The 11,700-nt window shown below is 36.5% G+C and overlaps 1 protein-coding gene across 1 annotated transcript; it reads left to right on the forward strand.

The window, feature by feature from the left end:
• The first annotated feature begins 220 nt into the window (after positions 1-220).
• LOC139194705 (uncharacterized) lies at positions 221-1,486 on the forward strand. The gene has a single exon (XM_070819609.1). The coding sequence runs from the start codon at positions 221-223 to the stop codon at positions 1,484-1,486; it is 1,266 nt and encodes a 421-aa protein (XP_070675710.1).
• Positions 1,487-11,700: the final 10,214 nt, after the last annotated feature.

Raw genomic sequence — 11,700 nt, forward strand, 5'->3', positions numbered from 1 at the left:
AAGGCCTTTCCATTCTCTCTTTTGGAAAGGGCTAAAGATTGGCTTTATGAGTTAGCACCCGGAACGGTCACGTCTTGGGAAAGCATGAAGAGGGTTCCCCACTTCGAGAGTCATTCTCTTGAGGAAAAAGATTAGTGGGATTCAACAAAATCAAGGTGAATCGTTTCCCACATATTATGAACATTATAAAACTCTTGTTGCTTCATGTCCACAACACCAAATGAAGGAGGATCTGCTCATTCAATACTTCTACGAAGGACTCCTCCCCATTAAACGTCAAATGCTAGATGCCTCGGCGGGTGGTGCGTTGGTTGACATGACTCCGGTGGCTGCCAAGACTTTAATTGCAAACCGAGCACACAATGCACAACAATATGAGGGTGTTGGACAAAGAGAAGGCCCATGGCAACATAGTGTGAATGAGGTAAATGCAATTTCTGAAATTCAATCACAACTTGCTAATCTTACCTCTCTTGTGTCTCAGGTTGTAGTTGGGTCAAAACCACAAGAAAATCAAGTTTGCACCGTGTGCTCCATCCAAAGGCATCCATCCGAGAAATGCCCTCAGTTGATCGAGAATGGTGGATGGGAATCTGCCAATGCTATTGGATTCCAAGGCCAAAATCAAACCAGATACGATCCATACTCGAACACATACAACCCCGGATGGAGAGATCACCCTAATATGAAGTGGAGAGAGCCCCAACAACCTGCACAACAAGAGGGATTTAGGCAAAACCCCTATGGGTTCCCACGGCCATATCAACAAAATCAACCACCCCCGGCCCAACCGAGAACAAGTTCGCCCATGGATAATGATCAACTTGTTCAATTGCTAACCAATGTGGCGCAGGGCATGCAAAATCAAGCCAAGGAGGTGGAAGATTTGAAAAAACAAATGGGACAAATGGTTGAATTCATGGGGCAATTCAGTAGAGAACAAGGCAAGTTACCAAGTTCAACAAATGTGAATCCAAAAGGCGGATTCGAATCCGCCAAAGCCATCATGTTCCATAGTGGAAAAGAAGTTGGAAGTGAGACCGACACTCCTAAATCTGCCCAAAAAGAGGATGAAAAGCTGCAAAATGAGGAGGGGAGCACTAGCACACCCACCGAAAGAGTAAATCAACCGTTGCCCCAAGCCCCTATCATTCCTAAATCAGCCAAACAAGGTAAATTGAGTTCAAATTCACTTAATACTAATCTGACTCATGTTCCTTTTCCTCGTAGGTTCATGCAATCGAAGAAGGACGAGAGTGAGAAGGACATTTTTGAAACATTCCGGAAAGTGCAAGTAAACATTCCACTCCTTGAGGCAATTAAACAAGTCCCGAAATATGCCAAATTTCTCAAAGAGTTATGCACAACCAAGAGAAGAATGTCGAACAAAGAGGTAGTTAAGGTAAGTGAAAATGTTTCAGCTGTATTGCAACGTAAACTTGAAGGGAAAATTATGAGATTTCATATTGGGATTTCTAGTGACTAGCATGCATATACAATTCAAAATTTATATACGAAAGCAACGGAAGCATTTTAACAAATAATATCAAAGCTCTAGTCATGTAAATCCCTTTCAAGGTTCATAGGTTTAAGTAAGATGCATCAAAAACAAATTTACTTAAGGAGAAAGTTTAGGAGTAGTTTTATACCTCTTGATCTAGATCTTAGACCAAGGATGGACCACCTCCAAGACCTTTGCTCCTTGAAGTCCTTGAGCCTAGCCTCCTTCCTTGCCTCCTCCACTTTGTTAGAATGAGTGCTCCTAGGTTCTCTTCAAGTTTCCAAAGTTGAAAACCTCTAAAGATCCTCACCCACTAGTGTAGTGAGAAGGATGAAGGAATAACCAAAAGGGTGAGAAGATGATTAGTTAAAATCACCCTTATGGTGGCTGGCCTTTGTAAGTGTTAGAGAGATATTTTTCTTTTCTCTTTTTGTTCTTTCAACACTTCAAAAACCCTAATGAAAAATATGCTATAAAGTTCCTTATATAGCCAAAAAGAAACAAGTCAACATTTGACCTTTCTCTCCCTCTTTCACTCTATATGGCCGGCCCCCTTAGTGTTGTTTGGGCTTTGGGCTTTGGGCTTTTATTTACTTCAAGTCATCCAATGCTTAAATAAAAGCCCAATGGGCCCAATTAAACCCGAACGTTTCTTTAAGCCCAAAACGATCTTATATCGCTTTTATGATTTCTTTAGACTTTCTAATTAATCACAACACTTAATTAATCCAATTAATTATTTCCATCATCCATTAATTACTCACTACAAGAGTGTATTGGTGAACAATCCTTTTAGGTTCTAATTAGCAAGGCAGTGAGGTGATTGGCATCAATCCAATTGATTATAGTTAATCCAATCACTTAGTGAATTAAAACTTACTTTTAATTCACCTTCTTCTTTGATGATTACATTTAATCATCTAGAAGAACTCACAAGCCATGAGTGACATCTAACCATATATCATGGCTACCCAAGCTAATGTATAAGTTGTTCAGAGAACCTATTCAGTTGGAATTACAATGTAATTCGATCCTTCTCTAAAACAATACTCTCAATCACATCACTAGGGTATGGATATATTATGTCAAACCCCTAATGTGATTATTCCTTCTTATATGATTCAATTGAGTCGTACAGGAACGCTTTCCTTTATTACGCTCGATACTTCGGCCGAAGATTTCCGAATCATATCTTAGAGTATTCATCCTCTCATAACGAGGATTAGAGATTCCTTGTACACTTGCCTTCATGACTAAGTGGCTTAACCCCAACTATGCCGTGGACACTCGCGGATGGAGTGACTTTGACATAATCAAAGATCAAGTACTTAACCACAAGACAACGATGATGCCTCAGGTCAAATGACTACTTACACTATTCCAACCTTTAGAGTTACTTGCTTGACATGTGAGTAGACCTCCATGCAAGTACTCTCGTTCGATTGTGTTCAGTGAACTCATTCCCTTAATGAGCACCTACATACTTGTCTTAGTGTCACTACACGAATGGGATGAGACTTTCCATCCTTCTGATTGAAGCAGACATAGTATGTACCGGCCTATGCATTGTCAGTATCCCTCTGACAATCCAATGACCAGGAACCTTTTTGGACATAATGGTTATGTGAAGAAGGTCTCTGTAGTCTAACATCATTAGATTACTTCTTCAATCGATCCATTGTCCATGGATTCACCATTTAGGATATATATCGTTTATAGAGATAGTCCTAAATAGTATCTTTGCCTTTTGATGTATAAGATTCATCTATACATCCATTTATTGTCCTGAAAGGTTTCTTCCAAAGATTGACTTTCAGGGCATATTTCCAACAAAACTACCCACTAAATGCAAAGACCCCGGAAGTTTTACGATTCCCTGTGTGATTGGCAATACTCGATTTGAAAATGCAACGCTAGATTTAGGTGCATCTATAAATGTCATGCCTTACTCTATATATGCATCTATGAACTTGGGTGAATTGAAAAAGGATGGTGTGATTATACAATTGGCTGATCGTTCTAACACATACCCAAAAGGTGTTTTGGAGGATGTTTTAGTACAGGTGAACCATTTGATCTTTCCGGCTGGTTTTTATGTTTTAGACATGGAAGATTCAGTCCATTCCACCTCTTTGCCGATTCTTCTTGGTAGGCCATTCATGAAGACAGCCCGTACAAAGATTGATGTATACAAGAGAACTTTGACGATGGAATTCGATGGGGAAGTTATCAATTTTAATATTTCTGAAACTATGAGATATCCCGTTGATGCATACTTCTTAAAGAATGGACTAAACCATCCCGAGAGGCTCAACGCCATCTCAACCCTCCTATGATGGAAGTTGTGAAGAAGGAAATAATCAAGCTTTTAGATTGTGGCGTGATCTATCATATCTCTTATAGCCATTGGGTTTCACCAGTTCAAGTTGTTCCTAAGAAGTCTGGAGTTACTATTGTTAAGAATGATGAGAACGAGTTGGTACCTACACGAATTCAAACCGGATGGCGTGTTTGTATTGACTATAGGAATGAAGGGAAAATTATGAGCTTAACATGTGGGATTTCTAAATGACTAGCATGCACATACAATTCAAAATTTATATACATGAGCAACGGAAGCAATTTAGCAAATAAAATCAAAGCTATAGTCATGCAAATCCCCTTCAAGGTTCATAGGTTTATATATAATGCATCAAAACATTTTAGTAAAGAACAAAGTGAAAGTTTAGTCTTATACCTCTTGATCTAGACTTGAGACCAAGGACGGACCACCTCCAAGCCCTTTGTTCCTTGAAGTCCTTGAGCCTAGCCTCCCTCCTTGCCTCCTCCACTTTGTTAGTAAGAGTGCTCCAAGGTTCTCCTTAAGTCTCCAAAGGAGAAGACCTCTAAAGATCCACACCCACTAGTGTAGTGAGATGGATGGAGGAATAACCAAAAGGGTGAAAGATGTGTTAGTAAAAACACCCCTAAGGTGGCCGGCCTTTGTAGTGTTAGAGAGCTATTTTTCTTTTGCCTCTTTGTTGTTTTAACACTTCAAAAACCCTAATGCACAATATCTCTATAAAGTTCCTTATATAGACAAAAAGAAACCTAGTCAACCACTTGACTAAATATCTCTCCCTTTCCACTTAAAGTGGCCGGCCTCTTGTGTTGGATTTGGGCTTTGGGCTTTTATATATTTCAAGTCATCCAATGCTTGAATAAAAGCCCCATGGGTTTAGGCCCAATGGGCCCAATTAAACCCGAACGTTTCTTTAAGCCCAAAACGATCTTTATCGCTTTTATGATTTCTTTAGACTTTCTAAATTAATCACAACACTTAATTAATCCAATTAATTATTTCCATCATCCATTAGTTACTCACTACAAGAGTGTATCGGTGTACAATCATTTTAGGTTCTAATTAGCAAGGTAGTGAGGTGATTGACATCAATTCATTTGATTATATTTAATCCAATCACTTAGTGAATTAAAACTTCATTTTAATTCACCTTTCTTCTTTGATGACTACATTTAATCATCTACAAGAACTCACAAGCTATGAGTGACATCTAACCATATGTCATAGCTACCCAAGCTAATGTAGAAGTTGTTCGGAGAACCTATTCAGTTGGAATTACAATGCAATTCAATCCTTCTCTAAAACAATACTCTCAATCACATTATTAGGGTATGGATATATTATGTCAAACCCCTAATGTGATTATTCCTTCTTATATGATTCTATTGAGTCGTATAGGAACGCTTTCCTTTATTACGCTCGATACTTCGGCCGAAGATTCCCGAATCATATCTTAGAGTATTCTTCCTCTCTAATCGAGGATTAGAGATTCCTTGTTGCGCATTCACTTGCCTTCATGACTAAGTGGCGTAACCCCAATTATGCCGTGGACATCCGCGAATGGGGTGACTTTGACATAATCAAAGATTAAGTACTTAGGCACAAGACAACGACGATGGCTCAGGTCAAATGACTACTTACATTATTCCAACCATTAGAGTTACTTGCTTAACATGTGAGTAGACCTCCATGTAAGTACTCTCGTTCGATTGTGTTCAGTGAACTCATTCCCTTAATGAGCACCTACATACTTGTCTTTGTGTCACAACACGAATGGGATGAGACTTTCCATCCTTCCATTTGAAGCGGACACAGTATGTACCGGTCTAAGCATTGTCAGTTTCCCTCTGACAATCCAATGACTAGGAACCTTTTGGACATAATGGTTATGTGAAGAAGGTCTCTGTAGTCTAACATCATTAGATTACTTCTTCAATCAATCCATTATCCATGGATACACTATTTAGGACATATATCGTTTATTGAAATAGTCCTAATTCGTGTCTTTGCCATTTGATGTATAAGAGTCATCCATACATCGATTCATTTGTCATGAAAGGTTTCTTCCAAAGATTTACTTTCAGGGCATATTTCCAACAATCTCCCACTTGCTCTAAAGTCAATCACTAGTGTATCTTATACATCTTGTTGAGAGAGCTTATGCTTGTAGGTTAACTTGGTTATGTATTAATCCCTTTTATTATTTAAAAGGGATTTTCTTATCAAATGTTTCCAAAACATTTGATGTTGTCTCTTTATTGTGTTCGAATACTTTGATGAGACCTTGATTTCATGGCTTGAGCTATCGCCCCATTACGTCGTAGTACCCTACTGACGACCTTATGGTTTGGATTCAATCATTGGTTCTAAAAGAACCCCTTCCATTCAAAACACCTTTTGAAGCAGTTTCTAAAACTATATATCGACATATATTTTGTTTGTATACTTTATACAAACTTTGCTCCAACCTTGAGACCATTGTAGTACAATACTAACAATTCATTTATATGATTAGTACTTCATCCATTATGAAGTTCCATTTGTTAAAATGGCTTATTTTCACTTTGGTTAACAACCTAAGTGAATGCACGCTTCCAGAGTTCCACTCTGATGTTTCTTTCTCTAAAGGCAATAATACTCATTCAGTTGCTTTGGTTTTGATCCTGGGATTTAGTAATATCTTATAGTGACAACCCTTGTGGTTTTTCACTTTCGGATATCTACTTCACAAGTCAATACATGTGTCCCTTTTGTGATTTTATGACACATTCATTATAAGGGTTATGAAAGTGATTTCATATCACATAAGAAAATGTTTTCTTAAATCTACAACATTTGAGATTTAATTCCCATATAACATTATTGAGATAGCCTTGCTATATCAATAAGTCCAATATCAAGTCTATACTTCAAAATTGACCGTGTCATGTTTTGTCATTTCTCGAGCAACATCTATGTTTTATCAAGTCTATCTAATAGACTTTATTCACATCTTGTTGCTCAAATTATGACATCACTCCCACTGGCCTTGTTGTAACTTAGCATTCATTCAAAAATAACAATTATATTTTCTTGATTTGAATGCACATTGCTCCCACTAACTTAAATGAATCACACACAAAAGAATTCCTTCACAAGTAATTCCATGAAATGTGTGACTTACTTCATTAAGTCTATTCATTTAAATTATATGGTGTCATACACCATACTTCAAGTTTTAGTCATACTAAGACCTTTAATGTAGTCATATAAGAATTATCCAAGTCTTTAGTGGAAGCATGGCTCCTACTAAGGATATAGAAACTCAACCATTCCTTCTAGGTGGTTGATATAATTCTTTATCAAAACTACATAGAGCAATATTGTTACATGAGATGTTGAATTTGGTCTGTCTTGTTGTTAAACCATATGTTGTGACTCATTTTTGAAACTTATTCCCTTTTGTTTCATCAACTTGTCCACATGCTTGGCTATTTAGCTTGTTCTCATAAAAGAGAATTATGGACAACTCCCAACATATAACCATTTTATGCTAGGTTGACGAAACCAACATTAAAAGACTATTCTTTAGAATGTCACACAACATAGAATTTTAACGTTTGAAGAGCTTGAGTCTTTTAACAATTAAAATTGCAAACTCTTAATAATAGTCAAATACTATTATTCTTTAGACAACTATAAACCAATCATATTCAAGTTTATATCCATTTTCACACCTCCCACTATTTCTCATGACTTTAATGAGAAATCACTTCATACATTCAAAATGTATAAAAGTGGAGCATATTGGAAGAAGACATTGTGTAGTAGCTTTAAAACATTTCAAGCTTATTTGTTTCAATCTTCACTAAGTTAATGTCTTGTTATTAAGTGACTAAAGTCTTTAAACATTTTATAGATTTAGACACTTCTTTCTTGGTTTAATCACTAACACAATTAAAATTTTAAAACCTTTTAAAGAATGCCCAATTAGTTGTTCAAAACTACTAATTGAATCAAGAGTGATCTTGATCATTGTGTTTCAAGTGATGACCATATAAGAAACGTTTTTCTTATTACTTATATCATTATAATGTGATCTTCCTTTTCTTCAAGAAAGGATACTCTAGACTTTTGTCAATTCATATAGAACTCATAGGTAGACAAATGGAACCAAATCTAAAGATTCATTGTATCCTTTTATGTCCTACATGTGAGATCTATCCATAATTGATAAATCTAAAGTTTGGTTATCACATTACAATAAGTGATATAACTCTTGTATCTCATCTAGGATACAACAAGACAATTTTCAATTCATAATACTACTTTAAGGAAATAGTATATTAAAAAGGCATTCTTCACATTACATTAATATGATATTTCAAACATTCATAATGTTTAATACAAAAAATATTAGCTCTATACATTTAGAGACTAATTTAAATACCTTTATACATTTAGGCACTAATAGTGGTCTTCCATCATATGAAGCCACATAATAAGTTCTTAACAAAATAAGAAAGTTTAAAGACAATCTTTAATGCCTAACATACTTCCTAAGTAGTAAACAAAAAATATAGTGGCCGAACCCTTCACCACATTTTCCTTGCTTGTTCATCTTCTACTTGGCTTCTCCACCTATATACAATTATACAAGTGATTAGCTCTTTATATCAAATATAAATATTTAGAAGATCTAACATTTAGAATTGAAGATAAGAACATAAACCATACCTTGTGGCTTGTCCTTAAGACTTGCAAGGTATAACCTGCAATTCCTCCTCCAATGCCCCTCCTTTCCACAGTGGTGGCAAGTCCCTTTGGGCTCCTTTGCCTTTTTCCTCACTCCTCCTTTCGGCTTAGGAGTGGGTGGCTTCTTCTCCTTCCCTTTGCCTTTGCCTTGCGGCTTGGCCTTGGAAGATGATGGCTTGTTGTAGACTACTGCAGAAGTCCCTACAACGTTCTCTTTCTTCATAGTCTTCTCGGCAGTTACTATCCATTTTATTCATATTGTAGTTCATTACGAACTGCGCAAATGAATCAGAAAGAGAAGCCAATATGAAGTCCTGGGCCAATTCCCCGTCAAGTGGAGTACCAAGGTTCTCCAATTGTTCAATGAATCCTATCATCTTCAGTACATGTTGATGCACTGGAGCCCCCTTGACCATCTTGGTCTTCACAAGTTCACAAACAGTGCTAAAGCGACGGTTGCGCGTCCCTTCACCATATAACTCCGCAAGATGGAGTATTATGGAAGATGCACTGTTCATGCCCTCGTGCTGTCTCTGTAGCTCCTCATTCATGGAAGCCAACAGATAGCACTTGGCTTGTGTATCATCCTCCACGTGCTTGTCATACTTAGCACGTTCATCCTCAGTGGCGTTGGGGCCAAGAGGTATGTGAGGTGGAGCCTTGTCTAGCACGTAAACAATCTTCTCCAATGTTAGGAGAATCTTGACATTACGATACCACGATGGGAAATTGTGCCCCTCTAGGCAATGTTTGTCGAGTATTTTCGCGAGTGTGCTTCCAACCATATCTATATACATAAACAATAAAATAATTAGTTTGATTGTTGATTAAGTCAAACGATTCGGGTCTTTAAACCGAATGACACCACCCACCATTTTTGGCAAATTCCATATCCCTCAAGATGGAATCCGGGAGATTTCAAAGAAAGCTCCTAGCGGGTTATGGGAGGCTCACTATTACCAAGCCCACCTCACGATGATACGATGTCGGCTAGCAACAATAATAATGAGAGGGTACAATTACCCATTCACAATAACGTCTTGTGATTACCCATCTTTTTGGCCTCTAGAGAGCAATGCCTCACGATGATACGATGTTGGCATCATTTCTCTTAGTTAAGTTCTTTCCCACCATGCCGGTTTAGATAGGGGTTCAAGCATGACCTCACGATGATACGATGTCGGCCACACTTGTTGCCTACCTTAACCTCATCAAATGTTTTAAATAAACTCCTCCTGAGTATAAGCATGCACTTTGCACTCCCCCATGATAGGGTGAAGGCGATGTACAAGTCATAAACGATTGGAGCCTACCACGGTGGAAGGCCACGAAAAAGTGTTCTAAGCACTCTTACGTTTACAACTTAATATGATTGTTGTTTGAGGGATTTTAAGGTCTCATCATTTTTATTTATTTAATCATATTCAAATAAATAATGTACTATTATAACTACTAGTCCAAAGTTAATGAAATTAGTAGCATATGATATCCCCACTATTCGTTTTCATAAAACAAATCAATATCAAAACATTTTTCAAAATATTGGAGATATATATAACTACTAATTGTTGTCATTATAGTTTAGTAGCGTATGATACTCCCACTATTTGTTTTTAAGAAAAACAAATCAATATCAAAAACGAATTTTTCAAAATATTGGAAGTAACTACTACTACTAAGGTTTTTGCATTCCTTTTAAATTGGACTTTATAGTTATCTTAGGCTCTTGGATGACCATGGACTTATTAGGTTATTGCAACAACGAGCCAACATTGTTGAATATAAACTCGGGGAGGTTGTGTCAATTTAATTACGTGCTTTTCAATCCAATTAAAACATTTTCATTGAGCCATTAGAAATGAAAGACAATCATTCATTGCTAATTAGGGCATTTGACCCATTTAATCTTTAATCTCATGTCAAAACCCTCTTTTAGTTATGTCTCCTTACCAATAGTTAAAGAAACTCTAGTCTAGCACTAGAGGGAATCAACTAACTAAAAGAGATTAAGAAATAATAAGAATTACAAACCGATTTGTACAAATTCCTACAAATTACACATACTAAGAGGGAGAGATTTGATTAATGTCAAAGGTGACAAGGTCCAATAAAAACAGTAATTAAAACACATTCCCAAGGTTCAAACAATTTGATTTTAGCGCCTTATCTCATAGCTCAATTATCGTTTAAGGCATAAGTCCATAATCACCCTTTTCTAACTACTTAATCACATTAAATAATCAAAATGGAATGCAACATGAACATTTAGATTTAGTGCATATGGGCATAATAGAATTATGAGTTTAAACAACTAACAAAATTAAAATCAAATATTTTAACTTTCTAGTTAGTAGGGGCCTAAATGCAAATAAGAAAAAGTTAGGGGTCAAACCGTAAATACTCAAAAGTATAAAATATCTTTTTCCAAATTACAAAAGACCCCCCAAGTGGATAAATCCACTAGGGTGGCCGGCCACATTAAGGGGGGATGGGAAGTCTCACCCATCTTGCTTTAATTCAATGCAAAGTAGAAAAATCAAAATTTTGCTTGTCACTTGGTTTTGGCATTAGAAGGTTTTAATGAAAAAGGTGATGGAAATCTCCTAGACAAGTCTAGGGTTTTTAAAAGTTTTAATATGGTTATGGATGGTAAGAACATCATCCAAAACCATAAAACTATGCATGAAAACCAAATAAAACCATTTTTCACCCAAAACCAAACTATGAACACCAAGAACAAAACCATGAACACTTTTTCAAGATTTGTGTATTCTTGGTGATTTTTCAAACCCAAAAACTAAAGTGACAAGGTTTCTACTTTCTAGCTTTAAAATGATATGTGAGTGTCTTACAATAAAACACAAACATATGCCCAAAAAATCCCCAAAACCGTGCCAACCACAAAGAACAAAACCCCAAATTTTGTTCATGACTTACTCTTCATTCATGCATCTAAAACACCTTTTTACATGCATATCTTTTTCAACTCTTGATTTATATTTTTCAACCATTGAAAAAACAAAAGATAAACATACTTTAAATGAAGAAATAATATCTCAAACTAGTTCAAAACTCAATTTTCATTCATGCATACAAAACATCTTTTGCATACATATCTTTCTCA

This window comes from Malus domestica, chromosome 03 (genome assembly GCF_042453785.1).
Source record: "Malus domestica chromosome 03, GDT2T_hap1".
Lineage (NCBI taxonomy): Eukaryota > Viridiplantae > Streptophyta > Magnoliopsida > Rosales > Rosaceae > Malus > Malus domestica.